The sequence below is a fragment of the Brassica oleracea genome, chromosome C8 (genome assembly GCF_000695525.1).
Source record: "Brassica oleracea var. oleracea cultivar TO1000 chromosome C8, BOL, whole genome shotgun sequence".
NCBI lineage: Eukaryota > Viridiplantae > Streptophyta > Magnoliopsida > Brassicales > Brassicaceae > Brassica > Brassica oleracea.
This window is the reverse complement of record NC_027755.1, coordinates 9,750,500-9,773,840: the sequence shown is the minus strand read 5'-3', so window position 1 is coordinate 9,773,840 and position 23,341 is coordinate 9,750,500. Positions and strand designations below refer to the sequence as shown.

The window sequence follows — 23,341 nt, the reverse complement described above, 5'->3', positions numbered from 1 at the left end:
GCGATGAAGTTTGTGATGAAGTTTGTCGATGATGTCCTGTGCAACAGATTCATATCTGAAAATATTGAAAATTTAAAGAAATTTTGTATATAAGAAAAGTTAAAAACAATTTCAAATATGAATTTTTTTAGAAACTAGAACTTTTACAATTAAAATAAAAACATACAATCACATTGGTTTGAATCTGTAGTTTTATTTGGCTATAAATGTAATATACCAATTTTTTTTGATAACTCTGGTATCTGGGCAGCCACAGTCCCAACTATCCCCCCGTAGGGGGTCCAGCGCCCCAGCGGAAGGGATGTTAAATCCGCTGTGGCCGGGGCTCGAAGTCGTGATGGCGGACACCTCAGCTGAGGTTCCTTTACCACCAGACCACGAGACCCGGTTATGTAATATACCAATTTATGGTCTATAAGATAATTTATTTAACTATCTATGTGACGAAGAATAATATTAAAATATGATTAAATCAAATAAGGTTATTTGAATTATTTTCTTAATAAACTCATAGATAGATATCAAAATGTACATCGAATAAGCAAACAAATAAAAGTTCATGTAGATATTATATCGAGAAACGAACTGTCTCAATTGACATTCTCGAAAAGAGAAAAAATGTTCGTATAGATTCTGAAGTGTACAAGGGTTTAGTGTTAACATCATAGGAACTCTATGTTTGTGTATAAAATTTGTTGACCAAAAACGTTTAGCCTTCCTCTCCATGTACATGTTCTTACTTTGGATTTTTCTCTTCAAGATGCAATTTTTTTGTGGATACTTGGGGTATCAGATGCATAATGTAGCTGTGGACCACTCATAATTTCCTGCAAAAGGGAAAATATAGCTTAGAAACCAAAGCCATCTTCAAAAAAATTTCTTAAAAAAGGTGTTTCGTTGATTCATACATGTAGTGAAGTCGTGGACAATGGACTTTGGATGTAGATATTATTATTCCGGTTCCTAGTAGGTCTTTTGCTTCCGCCAATGTTAGTGGGCAGCATGCTTTCTTCAGCTAGTGTCCTGAGCCTGTTAAGCTCAGGCAAAACAACATTCCCCAAGTCAGGTCTGTCTTTGCGTCTTAACTCAGCACACTGCACAGCAAGTTTGGCGGCAACCAAGGCCTCTTCGAATGGCCAGTCAGGCACAGAAGGGTCTAACATCTCAGCGAAAGTACCGTTTTCGATTGCTCTCTCGACGTGATAAGTCAAACCCATTGGTGGCTTAGCTGTAAGTATTTGCAAAAGCATAATCCCAAACGAGTAAATGTCTGATTTAGTCCCCAACATGCCGGTCTTCTGGTATTCTGGATCAATGTAACAGAATGTTCCAGCTGTTGACGTCATTCTATATTGAGTTGCAGTGTCAGCAACCGATGGAGGGACTAGCCTGGCCAAGCCAACATCAGAGATCTTGCTGACGTAATGCTGGTCAAGCAAAATGTTTCCTGGTTTAAGGTCACGGTGAACCAGAGGCTCCGGTTTCATCTGGTGGAGGAAATGAAGACCGGTTGCGATTTCAGCTGCTATGCGAAATCTTAGCTGCCAAGAAAGGGCTGGAGAGTTTCCTCGTCTGAAAAGACAGTCGTCTAAGCTACCGTTTGCCATGTATTCATAGACTAAACATCCGTATTCCGGACAGGCTCCAAGTAGGAGAACCATGTTTGGATGTCTCATAGAGGTTAACACTTCAACCTCTTGCTGGAACTGAGACCTTCCCTGTGCTGCGTCTGGTCTTAGTACTTTTATCGCCACTTGAGTAAAATCCAGTGCTCCCTTGTAAACAGGACCATAGCCTCCTTCTCCAATCTTTCGACTCGGTGAGAAATCTTCAGTGGCTTCTTCAATCTCCTCAATTATATATTTTCTGTACCTCAAATCAGTTGTTTTCACTACAGACTTGTTATTTTCCTCAATAATATGCTTTGTTTTTTGAGCTTCAAGTTCTGCTATTCTGTGAGCTGCTACTGCAGTTTCAATGGCTGCTCTGCTCTTTTCTTTCTCACTCTCAGCCATTGCCATTGCTTCTTCCTTCGAAAGTCTTACCTCTTCGAGTTTACGTTCTTTATCTGCTTTCCACTTGTGTAACTCAGTAGCCTGAGCAGATAATGAATAAGTTGGATGTGAGATTGAATCAGAGTGAAATTCGTTTTAAACACACAAACATACCGCCTTCTTAGCAGAGATTGCTTCCTTGCATGCACTGTTATACATGTCCATTGTATGCTTTAGCTCCATTTTCAGCCTTCTCATCTCGGCTTCAATCTCATCCTGTCATTTTTTTGATTAATCAGTGGAAATTAAATTAAAAAGAACGTTTCTCATGCAAATGTGTGTGCATGCTTACTTGGGTAGATAGGGAACACGAAGGTCTCCCGGAGCTTGAAGAGAAGGCTGTATATGAAGAGCCAAGATCGATGGACTGCTTATCCGAAGAGGATGATGAGGTCGCAAAACTAATACGATTTTCTTCATAATCAGAGTTGACTGAGAGGCGGGGAACATCAACATGGTCACCAAAGGAAGGGAACATAAGATCCACGCTTGGTCTTCCACTACTCACAAATGATATGTCAGAGTCTGTCATTGAGGGCTGGTATCTGCCTTCGTATCCTCTTCTCATAAAGGGAGACCTATTCAACATTATTGGTTGGGTCGCCTTTAATTTAAACTATGCAAAAGAATGTAACAAGTTATATCGGAGGTGGTAACAAACTTACTTGATCTCGATCTGGATCTCGTCATGTATTCTATGCATTGTATGTTGCCTCCTTTCAACTGCATTTGATCACTAAGGTTAATAAAAAGTTGTTTAAAAAAAAAAAAAACTGTGTGATATTTAATTAGAACAGCAAACTTATTCACATATACCATTCATATTGCTCCGCATAGTGGAGTTGGGAAGTGAAGATGTTGCAGACTTCATGGAGGAGATTTTTCCTTTAGAGATTGCATATACTGTACAGAAACTCGGTGCCCTTTTCATGACGGTGTTTGAAACATCCGCTGCTTTGAACCTTAAAAGATTCATTTTTGATGCACAGAGTACTAGAGTCTCAATTGCATTCTTTTGAACATAATCAAGTATTCCTTTAGCCGCACTTATGTCCTCCACAATCACGTCTTGGCAGAGGACCTGTTGTTACAAGAACAAGAAGAATCAGTTAAAAATGAACAGAAAAAGATAGCCAAAAAATAGGCGAAAACGCACGTCTTTTCTAGCACAATAGCAGCGGAATGGAAGAAACAATTCTGTCCCGTCATCGCCTGACCTATTCGGGTAAGACACTGCAATTAACAACAACAGAAACATTAATTCAACTTCATGAAACAAGAAACAAAGGGTTTAAAAATATCATTCATACCTGAATAGGGAAGAGAAGGGAACTGTTTGAGTTTGACGTGAAGAAGAGTAAGAGTCTGGCCTTTGCTAACAAGGTTGTCTACTGTCCATTTCAATGCGTTCTGACTCTCTTTGTCTCTGTCGATGGCCAATGTAATGATTTCTTCTCTTTTCTCGCCGCTTTTCATCATTTTTTTTTTCACTTCCCTTGTGTGTATGGTTGGTTTATGCAACAAACAGATACTTGATCGGTTTATATATAAATTGCAACTATGTTTGAATATGCTAACTTTAGCAAATACAGCCCAACAAATCTCTCTTTCTATGTGATAAAATGTACGAAGAGTGAGTGAGTGCATTTTTTTTCATCTAGGTGCACTATTCCTGATGTTACAGAAGTTGTTGCGTCTCTGGGTTTGACCAGATACCAACAAATATTATCTGAAAATGAAAAAAACTTGTTGTATAGTTCAAATTCGGATTCATACGTGTTGACTAAAAACCAGCCAGGGAGAGAGACTGCCATGTTTGGGTTTAGGGTTTTGACAAATATAGACAAATGAGCGAATCATGTGTTCTGTTGATTATAGACGAAACAGAAAATTCAAAAAAAAAAAGAAGAGAATTGAGTAATGTTGTTGTATGATGTAATCTTAAAAGCACATCACAGGTCAGCAATTCAAGTTTCACCACAAACCTATTATTAGAATGCTTTTGAATGCAAAGCCTTCTCTTTACCATTCATTTCGTCTCTCAGCTGTGTCTTCCAACTCAAGCTGTAACATTGTCTTCCTCCTCAAGAGGGTACGCGCCTCTAATGCAGGTGCGTTCCTTCTACGCCATGATGGTACCAGTAGTGTCTTTCCTCTTACTTTTCCTCCTATCCACACCCATCCATGGTCTTTCGGATTCCGAAGCTATCCTCAGGTTTAAGAAATCTTTAGTTGTTGGCCAGCCAAATGCATTGGCCTCATGGGATGATAAAACTCCTCCCTGCACTTGGGATGGTGTCCTGTGCAACAGAGGCTCTGTCTGGGGACTGCAAATGGAGAATTTGGAGCTTTCCGGTTCTATAGACATTGATGCATTGGCCGGTTTGACATCGTTGAGGACTTTAAGCTTCATGAACAACAAGTTTGGAGGACCACTCCCAGAGTTTAAGAAACTTTCTGCTCTCAAGTCGCTTTATCTGTCCAACAATCAATTCGAAGGAGAGATACCAATGAATGCTTTTGAAGGTATGGGGTGGCTGAAGAAGATCTATTTGGCCCAAAACAAGTTTACCGGTGAAATTCCAATATCCCTGGCCACACTGCCAAAGCTTTTAGAACTGAGAGTTGATGGGAACCAATTCACAGGAAAAATACCAGAGTTTGAACACAAGCTCCACATGTTAAACCTTTCAAACAATGCATTTATAGGTCATATCCCTGAGAGTCTCACCATGATGGATCCAAAGGTGTTCCAAGGTAACAAAGGCTTATGTGGAAAACCTCTGGAAACAGTATGTGATACACCTATCAATGAACTTCCTCCACCACCAAAACCATCATCATCAAGGACACCTCTCGTCATAATGGCAGTGGTCACGGCGCTGACGGTAGTCATAATCATTGGCGTCATCATCTTGGTTAACCGGAAAAATAAGAATAAACAACCACCTTTGGGTTTGGAAACTAAACCATCAAGTCTACAGAAGAAAACCGGGATCAGAGAAGCAGACCAAAGCCGTAGAGATAGACAACAATCTAGCCATGGAAATGGCTCGCGCCTAGGTAAGAAGATGGATACAGCAGGTGGAGGAGTGGAGAACACAAAGCTTTCATTCTTGAGGGAAGATAGGGAAAGATTTGAGCTCCAAGATTTGTTGAAGGCTTCGGCGGAGATACTTGGAAGTGGATGTTTTGGGGCATCCTATAAAGCAGTGCTATCAAGTGGAGTATCGATGGTTGTGAAGAGGTTCAAGCAGATGAATAATGAAGGGAGGGAAGAGTTTCAAGAGCACATGAATAGACTTGGGAGGTTAAGACATAATAATCTGCTTCCCATTGTTGCTTTTTACTACAGAAAAGAGGAAAAGCTATTGGTATGTGATTTTGCTGAGAGAGGAAGCTTGGCTGTTAATCTTCATGGTAAGAGTTTTTATTACTTTTTGTTCTAAAGTTTTATTTTTGCTCAAAGACTCAAGTTTTTGTTGTATTAGGTAATCAATCGTTAGGAAAACCAAGTTTGGATTGGCCAACAAGATTGAAAATTGTGAAAGGAGTGGCGAGGGGACTGTTATATCTCCACCAAGATCTACCTGGCCTAATGGCTCCACATGGTCATCTCAAATCCTCCAACGTTCTCCTCACCAAAAACTTTGAACCTCTTCTCACAGACTACGGCTTAATCCCTATGATCGATCAAGTGAAGGCACAGGAACACATGGTGGCCTATAAATCCCCAGAGTATTTGCAACACCGACGTGTCACCAAGAAAACTGATGTATGGGGGCTTGGCATACTCATTTTGGAGATCCTAACCGGAAAATTCCCAGCCAATAACTTGCAAAATGGTAACAAGAGTGAGGAGGATTTAGTGAGTTGGGTGAACTTGGGTTTCCAAGGGGTATGGGCGCCGGGTTTGTTTGATAAGGAGATGGGCAAGACAAGCCATTGTGAAGGACAGATTGTCAGTCTCTTGAAAATCGGTCTGAGCTGTTGTGAACCGGACGTGGAGAAAAGGTTGGAGATCGGAGTGGCTGTGGAGAAGATTGAGGAGTTGAAAGAGCAACAAGGGGATAGCGAAGACTTCTACTCAACGTATGTGAGTGAAACTGATGGACGGTCATCTAAAGGAGCGTCAACCGAGAGCATCGACGTGTAGTAAAGAAGAGACCAGCGGTCGCTTTTGCGCTGTGTAAAAAAATGAAAAATCAAAAGATTTGTGTACATTTCTATCTGCTTGTAGATGAAAGCTGGATCTGTCTTACTATAGCGCATAATGTATCTGCAACAAAAATGTATGAATATTACACTTGATCATGATATGATTTCTTCACATATTCATCATATATGGACATTGGCATTGTAAACATTCATACTCATTGTCCAGAACTTAGGGAAAATAAACTAAATTCGCAACCAATAACCCATGAGAGATATCAATACAACTTAAAATGTATTAAAGCCATTCTCAAGAAATGAGAGAAGAATGAGGGTCAAAGTCAACATAACCAACATCGAAGAGACAGAGACCTTCAGATGGAGCCGGAGGAGCTGTGGCTCGTCTGCATGAAGCTTCTACAAGTTTTAACAATGCATCATTTTCCGCGCCAGCAGCAGCTTCTCGGATTGATGTTGCTACAAGAACTCGAACCATCTAAAAATCGGGGGTTGGTAGATTTTTTAGGCCATGCAGACAATGGGATGAGGCTTAATAAAAGGCACAGAGAAAAATTACCTTCCGGAGAAATCGGTTAGCGACAAGCTCAACGCACATCACTCTTCTTCCTTCCACATACTCCTGTTAAAGAACGGCACTATTCATCTCATGTTGGAAGCATAATGTACTAAAAATGTTGAACAGCTAATATCATGTCTACAAGTTTACAACAGAAGAATACAAAGCTTTTAGCCAAGTCTGGAAGTGACATTTTGAGAGCATAGAATATAAGACTTACAGGAGAGGACAATCTAATCTCGGCTGCCCGTGCATGGTACATGAAGCATTCTGTAGGTGGACCTCTGCAACGTCCAGGGAACACAAGTAAGAAACAGTTTAGACTACAAAAGTTATGCTTCAAATAACTAGAATAAGAGATGCCAGTAACAGTAACTTGTGTGAGCTCTCTTACTCGTTTCTTGCAGCTTTTAGATCACGAGCAAACATCTTGTAGGATAATAGTTTTCCTTGAAGCTGCTGTAAAAGTTGATCAACCTTGCTTACACTAAAGTCACTTGGTTTTCCTCCATTCACCTCTTCTGTTTCAAGCTCATCGTCCTCCTCGCCTACTCCTTCAGTATTCTCTTCACTTAAGAGCCCATTTCTTTGCTTTCCATGGTTCTCATCAAAAAAGATTAAGTTCTCACGATCTTGGCCACTCCCGCACGCATGATCCAAGGGAAATATATACAAATAGCGCCTCCATTTTGCAGAAAAATTCGGATGAAATTCTCGGGAAACCTGTAGTTTCATTTCACAAAATGCGATTTAAACTTTCTTGTTTTTGCCATTAAAAGAAACAAGAAAGAAAACTATCATGAAAGAAAAGTATACCTTAGAGACTGACACAACCCTAAGTTTCCCGGAAGCATCTTTATTGATAGCATCTTTTATATCAATAGGTTCAATGTCTTTTCTCCAGGTATCTAAGAGAAAATCTTAAAATTAGACAATCATCTCGTAATGACCTAATCTCAGAGCAAACAGATGCAAATGTTCTTCTCTTACTTATTGAAACTAGATTGTTAAGAGTGTTGACGTACAGAAAGAACAAACTTGATTAAGAGCAGACACTCCTTTGTCGGTTCTTCCCGCGACAAGGACACGTCCTTCTAATGGTTTACATTTTTTCTTCAGAAGTTGGGCTTTCTTTTCATCCACAAATGCCCCCAGAGACTTCTCTACTACACTTTAGAAACCATAACAGTCATTTTTTTCAGGAACAAAAGAGGCTAAGTAACATTTGATGCTTTTGCTTCTAAACTTCAATGCCTCATTTATGTTTTCACTGATTCTCAATACTAAAAAATTGAAAAGATCATAAAGATACCTTACCTCTGAACAGTGTGCAAGTCAGGCTGTTTCTGCCATCCATCAAAGGAAGCTCCATTGTATGAAACAAGTATCTTGAAGTTTACTCTTTCCCACCTCCCCGTCCTCCCATCTTTTCTACCGCAAGTCTCCAACTCAGTTCGAAGAGGCATCCCTTCTCTTTCCTCATCATCATGAGCCAAAATCTTCTGAAGCAGGAAGAAAGGTTAATTAATTTAATTCATCTTAACATACTAGTAGTAACTGGTAGCTAAAAGATACTAACTTTGGGCTCAAACAAGTTCAGGACTGAAAGCTTTCCCGCCACTGCATTTGAGTAGAAATCAAGAACATGTTGCCATGGCCTATCATACATAAACCGGAATGTCTCTCTGCCAACATTGTTTTCTCAGTTCAGTGTCCACAAGAGTCAATCCCCGAGAACAACATAGCTAAACTGGTAACGAAATCAGAAACGAAAGCTAATGATTAATTCGAACCTGGTGTTCCAGCGAGCTTTGCTGCAGGCATCTCCGTGGTGGTAATGAGCGTAGACCCTGCTTGCCATCACCGATATTGATTGACCTAGCCTGGTGTTGTTAGTACAATGTACAAGGAAAGCTTATAATCCAATTCAGTGGGTTTTTATGGTCATGGTGATTGTTCGGGCTGACTCGGCCTCCAAACCGGAAAAGCCCATAAACGTTTAAGCCCAACTGTAATATAATTATAAGTTTTTTTTTTTTTTTAGGGGAGGGGAGAGGATTGGAGTTTTTCAGTATAATTCACTATAATAGTAGTGTGTGTGACACTTCCACCATTTTAAGAGATTTAAGTCTAAAAAATCAATTCAAACAAGATTCAAGTCCAAAAAATCAATTCAAACCTATCGCGATGCAAATATAAAGCTAATTTAAAGTTTTGACAAAAATTCATATACTAAAAATAAAGTACATCCACTAATTCACATTTGGAGAAATTTTATTTTTATCATTTTCATGGTACCACTTTTCATTTTTACCATCACTAAATGGACATTTTCAAAAATATATTTTTTGTTAAATATCAAAAGACTCTTATACTCTTTTTATCCATATATAATAAATCATTATTTAAATAAATAAAAAATAAAAAATCATCATTAAGTGGCAAAACACTCTTATACCCTTTGTTTTCGAATTATACTTTTCTAATTCAAACATTTTTATAATTTTTTTTGAATTTTTTTTTTCGAATTTTTTTTTCAAGTTTTCTTTTTGAAAATCGAAAATTATGTTTGAAACTATTTTTAATTTTTTTTTTTTTTTTTTTTTAAGTATTTATTTATATATTTATTAGAATCCTAAATTTCACATTCCAAAAACCCTACCCCACCCCTCAACTCTAAACTAGATTAGTTAATCTTAAGGGTATAAGTATCTTTTACCGTTCATTAAAAATGAAGATAAAAGTGGTATTACGAATGTGGTATTTGTGGCAGTTTCCCTTCACATTTCCACATTTGGTTTGTTAATGCATTAATCAAGAATATTGAAATAATATCTAAATATCTCTAGTTTCAATATTAGAACAAGAATGACTTTGTTCTCAAAATAATATTATCTAAACTAGAATATAATTTTTAATTTTTTGGATAGATCATAATCGAGACGGATTTAAGATGAAAACAATTATAGGTTAATTAGGCTTAATCTGAACAACCCAACTTTCGGGTTTGTATAACTAATGCAATACACTACAAGAAAACATATGTTTAATGATGACATAAGTCGTAACTCAATATTCGACGTAATTTCGTGAGTTTACGACGTTTAGTAAGAAATTCGTTGTAATATATTTGTCTTAAATCAGACCTAAAGTTACAAGGCTCGTATTTATCTCTAAATAATCATAAACAATTGTTGTTAATCCATGGTACACTTTCAAAGTAAATACGTTGTTAAATAGTCTTAACTTTTACAACTGTTTAACATTGTTTTCAAAAATTGGAAACTAAAAATACAAAATTTAAATTACAAAAAAATAAAAATATTTTAATACTTAAAAATCCCCAAATTATATTTAAAACATAAAATATTTATAAAAAAAAAGTTTGAAAATAAAAACCTAATTAACGGTTCAGGTTGATATAAAGGGCTCCGAACTGGTGACATCAGTTGGTGGTTCAGTTCCGCCATTTCCTCCATGGGGCGTTTCTGGTAAATCCTGAGGCTTTGGCGTCTAAGCGTCCAGTCCCACATCGGGGTTTGCCGATGCAATGATATTGAACAAACTCTCCACAGACTCACAAATGAACCCTCGTATTATGTTGCTCTTCTTGGAGAGTTGTAATGACATAGTTGGCAGCCGTTAAATCTGTACGGAGCTGAATAGAATCTTCATGTCTCTGGGCATATGACGATGTCGTCCTCATGACATCGTTGACCGAACCGACTCCGATAATCTGTTCCTTTTACGGGAAAACATGTAATATATTTAAAATGTTTAAAATACAAAAAATAGAATAAATAAATTTCTAAATAATTGAAAATATATTATTTACCTCCTAAAAAACTCTCGTCCATCTCTGTCGTGGAAAACTGGACGGGTGTGCCTTTCGGAGTGTTGCGTCAGCTGGGTCTGACACCCTTCGATCTGAGCCACTACTTCATTGTGGATCTTTTACGAGCTAGGATCCACAAAATTGCTTTTCCGCTTCTTGTGTCCAGCCTCAAAATTTTTGGAAGATACAGTAGTTCTCCTCCCGGGCGGCATAAAATTAGATATAAAACATTAGATGCACATTAATATAAACTGAAGTTAAAAAAATAACATTTAACACTTAATATTTGTAGACAAATTCGAACGCCGGCATCTGGCTTCTGTCCAGACGTGTGAGACATCAATAAATCGCCCTTGGGACCACTCATCAAACGGGACATGGAATACTGTGCAGCCTGTCAGATAGATTGAGGGTTAATCCAGTAGCGAACGAGGCCATCCCAAACTTTGGTGAGGAAGACGGGTTTCACTCCATCTCCTTTGAACTCTCAGAGCTCCTTCCAGTCTAAGAGGAAGTCTGCAAAGGTTTCATTGTCTTAGAAGTACTTCACTCCATCCCAAACTTTGTACACACCCTCTTCACTTTTTTGTTAATGGCAATCGACCAATATCATTTTTTCTGAAACAAAAAAATCTCTTTATAAGCTAAATATAATTTATTATTTACTTTTAAAAAGAAAGAAATTTACTGCAAAACACTTGAACCAAATGGTCCGAATGTATTTCAGTGTGTGACTCCAGTTTGGATGCGGCTTTGACGAAATAGCCTTTGTGGTGTCGGAAAAGCTCCGGTCTACTCTATAGTAAATGCCAAACCTGAAAAACTAGAAAAATTAATAGATTAAAAAATTTAAGAAACCAAAAATATAGTAAAAATAAAATAAATACAAAATGTATCAATAGGTGTTTGGTGGTTGATCGGGTTCCAATATGTCTAAATCTTCTCTTCCTTGCTGGACGGGAAGATCCGACAGTGTACCAAACATACGGAGCACCAGTTGGCACCATCAAGTCAGGATGAACTCCGGCATCAGGTGCATGAGCTGCTACCGGAGATGCAATGGGAGGTTTTGGTAGCAGAGATGAAGGAGGAGGAGAAGGAGCAGTAGACTGTGGTGCTCTCTGAGACGGAGTCTCAGGGAATACATCAGGAGCCGATGGAGGAGCCGACATAGATGTCCCATCTTCTCCAGTGAGAAACCTCTGACTGTAATATAGACACATTCCACATTTTTTACTACACATTTGTAAAAAAAAGTATAACATTTTAAAAATAAGTCCACAAGGTAAACTTATTCCAAAACCTAAACTAACTATGCAATAATGTATTGTGATTTTGCATAGTTATAGCTTTGTTATTTCTTATGTATTCATCCATTTAGCTTGCATTTAGGTGTGTTTAGTATCTTTGCATTTGCATTGTGGAACCTTTGGAGCAGGTACTTATGCAAAATGGAGCATTTGGAAAGATGAAGTGAGTAAAATGAAGAATTAAGAGTCAGAGGAGCTCGTAGCGGCCAAGTCTAGAGGCCTCAGCAAAGGCAGCTAGATTCACCTATCCGTAACGGCCACATCTAGCGGGCACTGCATAGGCCGCTGGAGAAACTCCAAATCAATCCAAGGAAAACTCCTTTTAATTCGATGAAAATCCGGGGCACATCGGGCTGATCTAGCGGCCATAACAAAGGCCGCTACGCCCCTCTGTACCTAGCGGCCACAACAAGGGCCGCTACGCCCCCTCTGCAACTAGCGGCCACCCTAGCCGGCTCAACAAAGGCCGCTACGTTCACTTAACCTAAGAAGATTTTGAGTTTTTAGCCTCCTAGTATAAATATAACTTCTTTTTATTGAGAAAGAACATCCTTTTATCTATTGTATAACACTAAAACCTTTGGGATCTTTGGAGTTTATGCAATTTAGTATTTCTTTTATTCTGATGATCTCATCTTCAATCTTGATTATGCTTATATCTATCATGGGTTTAAGTGTAACTAAGATGATTAGTGAGTAATCACTTTTTGGATTCATGGGTTAGGATGATTATGATGATTAAGTGATGATCCAGAGTGTTTAGAGTTAGATTAATATGTTTCCTTGCTTGATTGAGTGATCTTAATGCTAGTCTAGAGGAGACCTCTTTTGATTAGAACTCTAGACATTTCATTACTCGGAAGGTGTTCGATGAAATGTCTGAGCCAACTCAACTTGTTCTTTGCTTAGCCTACCAAAGGGATTTGATGTTAGGGAAGCTTAGATAGACAAATGACATGTTCTTAATGATTGCTTGATTGACACAAACCAAAGACATTTGATGTTTGATCAATGTGAGTAAATGAACATTTATCTTGATAAATAACTTGTTTAGGATTGTTATCTAGACGTAAGGAAATATGTTGATTGATACCTTGCCATTTTAGATTGGATCTTAGTCATTTGAAATCAAATTCCTAGACCCATGATTTCTCCTTTATCATATTGCTTGAAAGTTTGTTAATTTGTTGTCTTAGAGTCTTGTTAGTTAAATCAAATCACTTCATTACATTAAGTGCACTTAGATTAAGTATGAACTTGTATTCTCTTTGCATTGAGACCACTTAGAATTAGATTGACTCTTAAATACTACATTGATTTGAGTTTGGATAGAAAAATCCTTATCAAATTTGGCGCCGTTGCCAATTCTAAGTTGATTTTGACATTGAGATGTGGTCTTTGCTTGAGACTAAGTCTTATTTTCTTGTATCTAGTTACTGATTCTCTCTCCTAGCTCTTTTGAATGTCAGGTGCATGAACTTGAGAAGTAGGAGACCATCAAACCTTATTCCAAGAGTTGAAGACATCAGAGTGGCAAAGGGAGATTGCAAGGAAGAGAAGAGAAGAAGAAAGGCAAGCTCATATAGACAGAGCTATTGGCACCTATGATCAGCCTCATATCCATGGGAATAAGATAGGCATTAGAGCACGAGCTGTGGAGAACAATAACTTTGAAATCAAATCCAGCTTGATCAACATGATAGAGAACAACAAGTATCATGGTCTTTCTTTGGAGGATCCACTTGATCATTTGGACAAATTTGTCAAGTATTGTGGTTTGTCCAAGACCAATAATATTCATGAAGATGCTTTCAACCTGAGATTGTTTCCATTCTCCTTAGGAGACAAAGCTCACACATGGGTGAAGAACATCCCAAGTGACTCTATCACCACTAGGGATGAATGCAAGAAGGCCTTCCTCAACAAGTTCTTCTCTACTTCAAGGACTGCCAAGCTTATGAATGAGATCTTTGGGTTCAACAGAAGAATCTTGAAGGCTTTGGAGAAGCATACGAGAGGTTCAGAGGCTACTTAAACCAATACCCACACCATGGCTTCACCAAAGAGAGCTTGCTTAGTACTTTCTACAGAGGTGTCTTGCCTAAGTATAGAAGCCGGCTTGATACTGGTAGCAATGGTTTCTTCTTGGGGAGAAATGAACTAGATGCTGAGGAGCTTGTAGAGAACATGGTTCAGAGTGATTCAGTCTAGAGTGATGAGCATGATAGGAGCAACATAAGCAGTGGAGGAGATGATCAAAACACAAGGAGAGAGTTGAAGGCTCTACAACATAAGATGGATTTGCTTCTTTCAGAAAGAGCCAAACAAGAGAAAGTGAACTTTGTTGGTGAACAAAAACAAGAGGAGACAGTTGTGGTTCATGAAGTTGATGGTCTAGAAGGTCAAGAAGAGCTATGTTTCGTGCATGCTAATGGGACATGGTACAAGAAGGAGCCTAACTTTCAGTACAACAACTACCAACAAAAACCCTTCTACAACAACCAACAAGGAGTTTACCAAGCTAGCCATAACTACTCTCAAGGTCTCTCCTCCAAAGGAAACCAGTCTACACAAGGCCAAATCGGACCTTCTACTTCTGCTCCACAAGAAAGTAGCACTGATGCAATGTTGAAACAGATCTTGGAGTCCCAAACTAGAAGTGAGAAGCACATTGGATATGATTTGAAGAACCTTCAAAGTTGATGGAAGCTACAATGATCTCAACAACAAGTTCTCAAACCTTGCTTCTAACTTCAAAGCTTTGAAGAACCAGTTTACCTCTATGACTTCAATCTCCAAGCACCCAATGGGATCTCTACCAGAGAAATTAGAGCAACACCCTAAAGAGTATTGCAATGCTATCCTCTCTACTACTTCTGAGATGGATTTGAGTGATCATAGGAAAGAAGTAAATGAGCTTGAAAGACTCATGTATGGAACATAAGTTGTTTCCAAGGCTGAAGCACAGATTGTGGAGAAGGTTGGACAGAGGGTTGAAGCAAAGATTGTGATGAGAGCTGAGCACAAGGCTGAGAAACTAGTTATTGAGAATGTTGTCAAGAAGTTGAAGGATGTTAAGCTGGAAGAAACCCATGAGGTTGAGCAATCACCCTATGATAGGCTCCAATTTCCACAAAGGCTTCTCACAAAGGCTCAAAAGAAAGTGATCTCCAAGTTTAGAAAAGACATGGGTGATGTAGGAGTCAAGCTTCCACAAATAACGAATATGCATGATGCTCATTTCCAAATGATGCTCATCAAAGACATTCTAGCTCACAAAGAAGAAGTAGGAGAGCTCATAGACATCTCTACTATGCAGCTTGATCCACCAGTCACACCAAAGTCCCTTCCCAAACTAGAAACTCAAGGGAAGTTCACCTTGTCTTTCTACCTTGGTAAGTTCACATTTGATGATGCTCTTGTTGATTCTGGTGTAAGTATGAATGTGATCTCAATGGAGATGGTGAAGAGTCTTGGGATTGAGAACATGGAGCGAAACACATCCTTACTAATGTTTGGGGACTCCTCTTCTACAACCCCAATTGGTCTCATCAAGGACTTTCCTTTTAAGATTGGAGCTTGCACCATTCCTATTGACCTCACTGTTTTGAAGATGGCAAATGGGAAGAGAGTCCAATTGATCCTTAGAACACCATTTCTCACAACAGTAAGAGCTTGCATTGACTTTGACAACAAGAAGGTCACACTTCTAAATGTGAACAAAGTTGTCTCTTACCCAATCAAGTCTCTTTTGATAAATGTGGAGTATTATGGAACCATGACTTGTGGAGAACTTCAACATGAGAAGATCAAAGATGAAGTGATGGCTGGTGAAAAAAAAAATTCTTGATAGAGAGTTGATAGACCATGGAGTTGACCCACTTTCACCCATGGTTTATGGGTGTTTTTACTACTAATTATTATATTATAGAGTCTATTTATTATATTTATAAAATCAGGAGTGATTTGGAGATAAGTGATGATTTTGGAGCATTTTGGAGCAAGCACCAGAGATGACCATCGAGCTCGACCATCAGTCGATATTGAGGAACAAATATCAATCAATGTTCACATCAGAACATCGATCGACAGCGAAGCGCCCAAAAAGCCAGTTTGGTCACAACCGACCTGAAGCCCAAGTCTTCACCAATTTACAAGACTACCCCTGACGAGTTTTAACCTAATTATATAAGCTTTGCCATCATGTAAGAGGCAGAGTGTGCTTTCTTGTGTTTCTAGTTTTATTACTTTCAGCAAAAAGTTTTTAGGATTTTGATAGATTGGAGAGAAGATCCAAAGTTATAATTTGTGATTGGAACTCCATTAATATCTATTTACTATTTTAATGAAGTTTTCTTAGATAATTGCTTTCATGAATTGCTTGGCCATGTCTGAGTAGTTCCACTGTTAGATTTTAGAGTTTACATAGGTTATGAGGGATTAACCCCAACTATAGATTGCTGAGTTGTGATAATAGTCATTAGGATTGTCATTAATGCATGTTTCTAGATTAGCTACCTAGAACTTGCCCTTGGATTGATAGACAAAAGCGATAGCTTCATTCTCATTCTGAAAACATTCTAACTGAGCTAAATTTCTTGCTAAGAGTAAGGCGAGAGCTAATCTAGTGAGTTTAGTAAGCATCATTCAACCCGTGAATAAAGCTTAACTAGAAACGTGTCGATCGATATCCATACTGGATAATCGATCGACGGAGTGAAAGGTGTATTGGTCGATATCCCTATAGGATCATCGATCGACACTGCTATTGATCGAACACATTTGTTTGGGTCATTAGATCTAATTAATAGATAAGTCCAGACATGCGAGAGATGATTGACTTGTTGATTTAGTAGTTTAGCTTTACATTATCATGCATGCAACTCATTAGGCATCTATAGGATTATAATCCCAAGTTTTCTAAATAAAAACCATAAGTCTGGCAATTTTCGTTTAAGCACCAAAACCTTAACCAATCAATCGAGCAATTACTTTCTCAACAAAACTGCAAATTTACATTTTAAATCTTAAAACATCCTACTTAACAAATCATATTAGATTCATTAGGTTCCCTAGCTCCTTGTGGTTTCGATCCCTAAGTACTGCAATTAAACCTCTTATTTGAGAGAGTAAATTCACTCTTTAGGGTAATTTGAGTGATATCAAGAGTCATCTCATGAGATGTGTGATGAGCACTTGGACAGTGCTAAAATGGAGGAGGTGAGTAGAGACACAAAGGCTACTCATGACAAAAAGAAGATGATGAAAGAACATCAATCTCCACCTCTTGATATGGTGCCACACACTCTAATTCTTCACCCAATGAAGCTCAAGGATGGAGTTATTGAGTACAAGATCAAATGCAAGGGAAAATCTACACCATTCTCAAGTGCAAAGACCAGCATCACTCCACAGCTCCAAGATGACCCAATCAAGCTTCAAGAGCTTCTCTCTAAAGTCCTCACCATCACTCTTGAAGGTGGGAAAGATCCTCCTCTTCACTAGCCAATTGGAAGGAAAGTCAAGCTAAAGACTTAAAACAAGCTCACTTGGGAAGAAGTCCCATGGTATCCTTTGTATATATATATATATATATATATATATTTGCTTTAGTGTGTTTGAATAAGCTTAGGGAGAAGTTTGGGGGAGTTCTCAAAATTTCCCAAAGGTCATGTCGAAAAGTCCAAGGTGACAACAAGCCCTCCCTCCTCATATCCCTTATCTCATCCAGCCAACTCCAAGTAAATGCATCTCCACCCTTGTAAATTCTTAGTTCTTTCATCTTTTATTTCTCCTTTGATCTCTCTTCCAAGTTTACCCTCACACAAGAGACTGTGAGAAGTAAGTTTGGGGGAGAGTCTACTATATCACATTGTGTTTTGTCTTGTTTACTTGTCATGAGACTCATTCAATGCATTGCACACTTATTTTCATAGAAAAAAATTGAAAGTTTTGAAAATCACAAAAAGAAGCATTTAGTTGCATCATTTGCAAGATTCAGCCTAGAAGCATTTAGATTGCATTCATGCATTGGGAGAAACTTTGTAAAGAGCACATGTCTAGAACTCAATTTGACATCCTAGCTAAACATATCAAGTAGCTTAAGCATCTCTTGAAAAAGCTTGTAAGCTTCGAACCTTGAAAACGCTTCTTGAAACTTGTTGTTTGCTTGATGATTGGCATTGTTCTTGAAACCAACTCCAAATGAACTAAGGCTTAATGAACTTAATTTAACTTGCATATGGGCATTTGCATACTTGATCATGGATATTATACACATTTGGGTTATCTTTCTCTCTTTGTACCAATCTTTGTTAACCCAAATGGAACTCCCATACCCATTAACCCTCGCAATTCTTTGAAGTCAACATTAATTTGCTTGAGTGAAACATTTTATTGATAGCATGTCATGTGCAAAATCTTGAGAGTATTAAGAGCGACAATGGGTTGTTCTCATCTTTGCTAGTATTATGACCTCATTTGAGCTAGCCTCTAGGATGGTTGTTGGGTTTGTGAGCTTAAATTATTTTGATCTTGGGAATGAGAGAGATTGAGTGAAAGAAATTAACCAAAAAGGGTGCTTAAAGAAAGAAACCCCTAGGGACAAAGAAAGTTAGAAAAGAAAAGCTCTAGAGTATAAATAGAACCCCTCCCAAATCAAAAAAAAAAAAAAGAAAGAGAATCAAAGAAACAATAAGTGAGTAGGGAAAAGAAAAGAAAAGAGCTGAGCCAAAAAGATCTTAAGTCTAAATAAAAATGGAGAGTCCCTAGTTGGTTTAAATCAAAGGAGAGAAAAGAGTGTTCATTGGGTGAGAGATGAAAGTGAGTGTATTTTGGGTTTGGGGATGATGAAAAAGAAAGGGTAGAACTTGAAACTACTTAGAAAAATGCTAGAATGATGAGAACAAATCATTGTATGCATGAATTGCTCTTTTTCTTAGATAAATTTTTCATAATGATTTTGCTCCTATTCTTGAGTGTGAGTCACTGTAAAAAAGGAATGCATTTGAAACCCATTTTTCTTCACATTAGACCATCTTCTCTCACCAAGCTAAATGATTGAGATCAAATATCCATTTGCAAGAATTCACTTGTGTTTGTGTGTTTGAATAAATGTGAGGGTTGGCTAATGAACTTGTTGGTTGAATGGCATTACAACTTGTGTAGAGATAAAAGAGTTTTCATAGGCCTTGAGAAGCTAGAGTGCACTAAGAGAGTTGTTCATGCTATTTGCTATGTTTCCCTTATGATATTAAGTTGAAGGCTAGAAAGTTTACTTTTGGTTATATGCTCCCTCCTTCAAACCTCATTTTCTTCTTGGCCTTGAAAGTTTACTTGTGGACAAGTAAATGTCAAGTTTGGGGGAGTTGATGTATTGTGATTTTGCATAATTTTAGCTTTATTATTTCTTATGTATTCATCCATTTAACTTGCATTTAGGTGTGTTTAGTATCTTTGCATTTGCATTTGCATTGTGGAACTTTTGGAGCAGGTACTTATGCAAAATGGAGCATTTTGAAAGATGAAGTGAGTAAAATGAAGAATTAAGAGTCAAGAGAAGCTCATAGCGGCTAAGTCTAGCGACCTCAACAAAGGCAGCTAGATTCACCTATTGTGGGAACCGAAATTCGCACTATCGATTTCCGTTTAAATAAGGAAAGTTAGGAAAACCCTAATTTCCCAGAGGTCCCGGATATATGCTAAACCATACGCCAAACAATCAGAACAAGAAATAAAGACAAGAAAAATAAGAAATCGAAAAAAGTGCAAAATAGATCTTATTCTGAATCCGCGTTTGAGCGTTACAACAAGGTAAGAGCCTGGGGTACGAGAGCTGTTGGCGAGATTTCTATTTCTAAAACCCTAAGACTGCAAGACCTAATTGAGTCGTAGCTCGAATAACAAAAACGGAAAGTTGCCTAAAATTGCTCTAAGTGCTAAGTTTGCTCTGAAAAAGTTCTCCTCCCCTCGTGCCTCTCACCTAGGACTCCTTATATACTCCTCCAAGGTCGTTTTTAGCTTTTCCCTTCCTGCCCTTAAGCCGTCTTATGTGAAAAATGGAGATATTCCATTTTTTCCGATCTTCATGTTTATCCGCGGAAACTTAACATTTTTTTCTGCGGAAACTTATCTTTATTTTTGTTTTTATAATAAAAACATAAACCGCCATAGTATCTACGAGCTCATTCTTAAAGAATCATAACTTGTAGTTGCGTTTTAGACCTCGTTGGGCCGTCTTTCGACACCAAACGTTTGTTACCATTTTATTTTCGACAAAAACAAGTTCTCACGGTTTTTATCGTAAAGTTTCAACGGTAACTTTGATCGGAATGATATGAGAAATGATATGGCTGCGGTACATGGGAGCTAGCATTGAGGAACATAAGAGAATGCACGGATTTGGGTCGTACCCGTTGATCGATGTCCGAGACAGTTCGGTCGCTACGTAGCGACCTGGCCTGCGCTGGATCGGTCGCTACGTAGCGACCGATCGAGTGGCTTGGTTGGTCGCTACGTAGCGACCGGCTCGTTCGCGGACCGGTCGCTACTTGGCGACCTTGTTTGGATCCTTTTCTGACGTTTTATGAACGTGTTCTTGGACTATGGCTGTCTAGTTTCGATGAATCAACCAAGATCAGTGCAAGATTTCACCGCAAAGTTCTTCGTAAAGATTTCTTTACAAAGATTACTTTTCGTAAAAACGTTCATGTTGATCTTTACGGATATTTGGATGTTAACTTCGTCGTGTCCGTTTTTGCCCCCAACATTGGTCATTTTGGTGTTTCGGATAAGTCTTTCCAAGAAATTTATCGTAAAAATTCTTTTCAGTAATTTTTACGAAAATTACTTCTTTGAAAGGTATTTTTCGACGACATTCAAGCGTTAATTCCGTCGTGACCTTTTTGACCCCAACAGTTATTCCCCCAGCCTGTTAGAATTGTGGATCGTAGATGTGAGGTTCTAGCGAGCGATAAGACATGTTAGGCAAGTTAGGCGGAATTAATGGTTGAACATGTCAGTTGAAAGTTGTACGTTCACTCTAAAAAGAGTGCAATTTGGTAAGATTGGGGCTGCGCCCTATGAAAGATTCCTACGTACCCTTGTCAAAAGGGATCAAGCCATTCCTAGTTCGTCTTGGAGTTAAGATTCTTATGACCTGTTTTCCAGTGAGACTTTTTACGGTCCGATTATGTTGCCGTTGATGGCATTTTGTAGTGGACCTTTGTCGGCCTCGAGATTAGCCTTGAAGGCTTTTTGGTTTGGCCGAGTGTGGCCGTATTTACGTTTTCTGGACTGAGCCATGTGGCTTCGAATCCCTTGCGGACTTTAAATGAATTGAAGACTACTTTTTCGAAGAGCAAGTTTGTATTCGTATGAATGTAGAGGGAAGAATACGAGTTGTCATATCGTATCTAACTCTTTTATTGGATTGTCGTATTCGCTGCTCGTTCGAGATGGCATTGTTCGAGGAATTTGACTTTTCAAAAAATTTCGAGAGAGTTAGAATCTTGATGAAGGGACATGATTTAAGATCTCGTTATCACTTTTCGATATCATGCCTTGAGATGTTAGAGACCAGTGTGCTGGGTTTAGGGAAAGACCTAGGTTTACTCCTGGTTTTAGAGGGTGCGATGACTAATTCGACTTACGTATCCAGTTTCAGTTTCATCCTGATTCCATACCGATTTAAAGTCCGTGATAGATTCTCGGCTTATACGACTTGTATGGTTGGAACCGAGCATCTCTCCATGGACAATTTTTAAGCCTCCTGTAAGTGCTGACCAAAAATTTTGGGTTTCTTTTATAGCGCTATTATCCTTGTGTCGGATGTATGAGGGTCATTTCTACGAGATGGCAAAGTCTGTTTAGGACGTTAAGAGTTTGTTGGGATCAGCAACAAACTTAATGGTAAAAATTACCGTTTTGAGTCTTCGCAAAGGATATGTTAAGAGAAGATGTTAGTGCGTATGATTGTCTGGTCTTCCAAGAAGGTGTTTTTATCGAGGAAGAAAATTTTGTCGAAGAACGAATCTTCAGGCGTCTGCGACGTCTCGCGATACTGAAGATTTGTTATTATTTCGTTTGCCGTGTTTCGTGCTTGAAATGTTCGCGGGCTTGAAGGTGTTCCTGTGTTGCAAGGGTTTAGTCTTAACCCTGCGTTGGAGAAACATCATGGTTTATCTGCGGATGTTCGCGGCCAAAATTGTTGTTCCATTTTTGATGTTAAGTAGTTTGATTTATGATTGAGGGATTAGGATCAAGGGGTCGCGTAGATTTGTCCCTAGGAAGAAGCATTTTTCTTCACTGTGCTTTTGTGAAGAGTTGGCCCTCCGAGATTTTATTTCGTGCATTTTTAAAGATGATTCGTATAGCTGCAGGAGCTTTGTTACTAAGTTTTTCCTAACATGCTGCGTTTTATAGGTAAAACGTTGCATGCTTAAAGTGAATTGTGAAACTTGGCCGATTATCGACAAGTTTAATTTTTCCGTTAACTGTTTGGTTGTTAGGACTCAACTTTGTTATGGAATAATTTATCGTATAATTTCCGCTCTGGGTTATACGACAAATAGTCTGTGCAATCGTCACTTGGATTTTTATGACAAATTGTGGATTGTTCTTTAGCCGTTTAAGTGGTTGGAGCGGTGGTAGCTTAATTATTATGGCTTGGATGAAGATTGTGTTTAGCCGTATAGCCAAGGCGTTGTTGGTAAAGGACCAAACCATGGAACTTTTGTCTTACGATTATCCTCAAAGAGGATGCTGAATTCTGGTTCGGGTTTTACAGGGAGGCGTAGTTGTCCGAGGGCCAAAAAGCGTTTGTCGAGATTGATAGGCCAAGTATAGCGGAGTATTACGTGTTATGGTTGATGGTTTTTTTAAAACGAGCTTCCACTTTGGGTTTAAATTATACGATGAATGTTTCGTATACTGTTTCATTTAGTTGTATAAAATTGTTTCCTTTTTATCCGAGGAAGACAAATTTTAAGAGGCTCGACGCAGAATCCTTGTGGATTTGGTTGCGAGGCGATTTCCTTCTCGGATGTAACCGAGGGAAGTAAAAAGTAGAAGTCAGAAATCTTCATGGAGCTTCGTTTTTACTATACGAAAAATTATCAATGATAGTTTTTCGGAAGACCCGTAATGTCTATTTCAAAAAATTGCTTCGTATGACCGGAATTGACTATACGGAGGATTTTTCGTGAAAGTATTGTGAGAGGGGCTTCTCATAGGAGTAAATGGAGAGTGTTTTTTGCAAATTACTCGTGAAATTTGTGAAGTTGTTTTGTAGTGACACTGGTCTTGTTTTCCCGTAGGCCGTTTCGTATAAAATATTTTTTTTATACGATAAATAATGGGTGGCCAGTTTTACGAAGATAGGAAATCGAAAACTTCAATGTTGCGATGTTTC

General features: G+C 38.5%; 4 protein-coding genes across 4 annotated transcripts; 2 read left to right on the top strand and 2 right to left on the bottom strand.

Annotated features, from left to right (window-relative positions):
• Positions 1 to 755: 755 nt before the first annotated feature.
• LOC106308610 (U-box domain-containing protein 35) lies at positions 756 to 3,533 on the bottom strand. Its single transcript, XM_013745755.1, has 8 exons — positions 3,365 to 3,533; positions 3,211 to 3,287; positions 2,871 to 3,135; positions 2,720 to 2,777; positions 2,347 to 2,632; positions 2,169 to 2,270; positions 909 to 2,096; positions 756 to 827 (listed from the first exon to the last, which is right to left on the bottom strand). The coding sequence occupies exons 1-8, from the start codon at positions 3,531 to 3,533 to the stop codon at positions 756 to 758; spliced, it is 2,217 nt and encodes a 738-aa protein (XP_013601209.1).
• A 527-nt stretch (positions 3,534 to 4,060) lies between these two features.
• On the top strand, positions 4,061 to 6,368 carry LOC106307857 (pollen receptor-like kinase 1). The gene is made up of 2 exons (XM_013744934.1): positions 4,061 to 5,474; positions 5,546 to 6,368. The coding sequence occupies exons 1-2, from the start codon at positions 4,061 to 4,063 to the stop codon at positions 6,208 to 6,210; spliced, it is 2,079 nt and encodes a 692-aa protein (XP_013600388.1). The 3' UTR covers positions 6,211 to 6,368.
• Positions 6,296 to 8,686, bottom strand: LOC106307858 (tRNA pseudouridine synthase A). Its single transcript, XM_013744936.1, has 9 exons — positions 8,580 to 8,686; positions 8,366 to 8,471; positions 8,104 to 8,288; positions 7,812 to 7,957; positions 7,603 to 7,694; positions 7,181 to 7,509; positions 7,007 to 7,070; positions 6,787 to 6,849; positions 6,296 to 6,705 (listed from the first exon to the last, which is right to left on the bottom strand). Exons 1-9 carry the CDS (start codon positions 8,645 to 8,647, stop codon positions 6,520 to 6,522), a joined length of 1,239 nt encoding a protein of 412 aa, XP_013600390.1. The 5' UTR covers positions 8,648 to 8,686; the 3' UTR covers positions 6,296 to 6,519.
• A 4,941-nt stretch (positions 8,687 to 13,627) lies between these two features.
• On the top strand, positions 13,628 to 15,781 carry LOC106308609. The gene is made up of 4 exons (XM_013745753.1): positions 13,628 to 13,949; positions 14,246 to 14,396; positions 14,620 to 14,839; positions 14,888 to 15,781. Exons 1-4 carry the CDS (start codon positions 13,628 to 13,630, stop codon positions 15,779 to 15,781), a joined length of 1,587 nt encoding a protein of 528 aa, XP_013601207.1.
• Positions 15,782 to 23,341: the final 7,560 nt, after the last annotated feature.

What these genes read in the sequence shown, in the direction of transcription:
- LOC106308609 (XM_013745753.1), top strand. Translation starts at nt 13,628, where the DNA reads ATGATAGAGAACAACAAGTATCATGGTCTTTCTTTGGAGGATCCACTT. An exon ending in AAGAAGGAGCCTAACTTTCA is followed by an intron (nt 14,397 to 14,619) that starts GTACAACAACTA and finishes TATGATTTGAAG; the next exon opens with AACCTTCAAAGTTGATGGAA. An exon ending in TGAGTGATCATAGGAAAGAA is followed by an intron (nt 14,840 to 14,887) that starts GTAAATGAGCTT and finishes GTTGTTTCCAAG; the next exon opens with GCTGAAGCACAGATTGTGGA.
- LOC106307858 (XM_013744936.1), bottom strand. Translation starts at nt 8,647, where the DNA reads ATGGCAAGCAGGGTCTACGCTCATTACCACCACGGAGATGCCTGCAGC. An exon ending in TGAACTTGTTTGAGCCCAAA is followed by an intron (nt 8,289 to 8,365) that starts GTTAGTATCTTT and finishes TTCCTGCTTCAG; the next exon opens with AAGATTTTGGCTCATGATGA. An exon ending in GGGTTGTGTCAGTCTCTAAG is followed by an intron (nt 7,510 to 7,602) that starts GTATACTTTTCT and finishes ATGAAACTACAG; the next exon opens with GTTTCCCGAGAATTTCATCC.
- LOC106307857 (XM_013744934.1), top strand. Translation starts at nt 4,061, where the DNA reads ATGCAAAGCCTTCTCTTTACCATTCATTTCGTCTCTCAGCTGTGTCTT. An exon ending in CTTGGCTGTTAATCTTCATG is followed by an intron (nt 5,475 to 5,545) that starts GTAAGAGTTTTT and finishes TTGTTGTATTAG; the next exon opens with GTAATCAATCGTTAGGAAAA.
- LOC106308610 (XM_013745755.1), bottom strand. Translation starts at nt 3,533, where the DNA reads ATGATGAAAAGCGGCGAGAAAAGAGAAGAAATCATTACATTGGCCATC. An exon ending in GCTATTGTGCTAGAAAAGAC is followed by an intron (nt 3,136 to 3,210) that starts GTGCGTTTTCGC and finishes TTGTAACAACAG; the next exon opens with GTCCTCTGCCAAGACGTGAT. An exon ending in GAGATCCAGATCGAGATCAA is followed by an intron (nt 2,633 to 2,719) that starts GTAAGTTTGTTA and finishes AATGTTGAATAG; the next exon opens with GTCTCCCTTTATGAGAAGAG.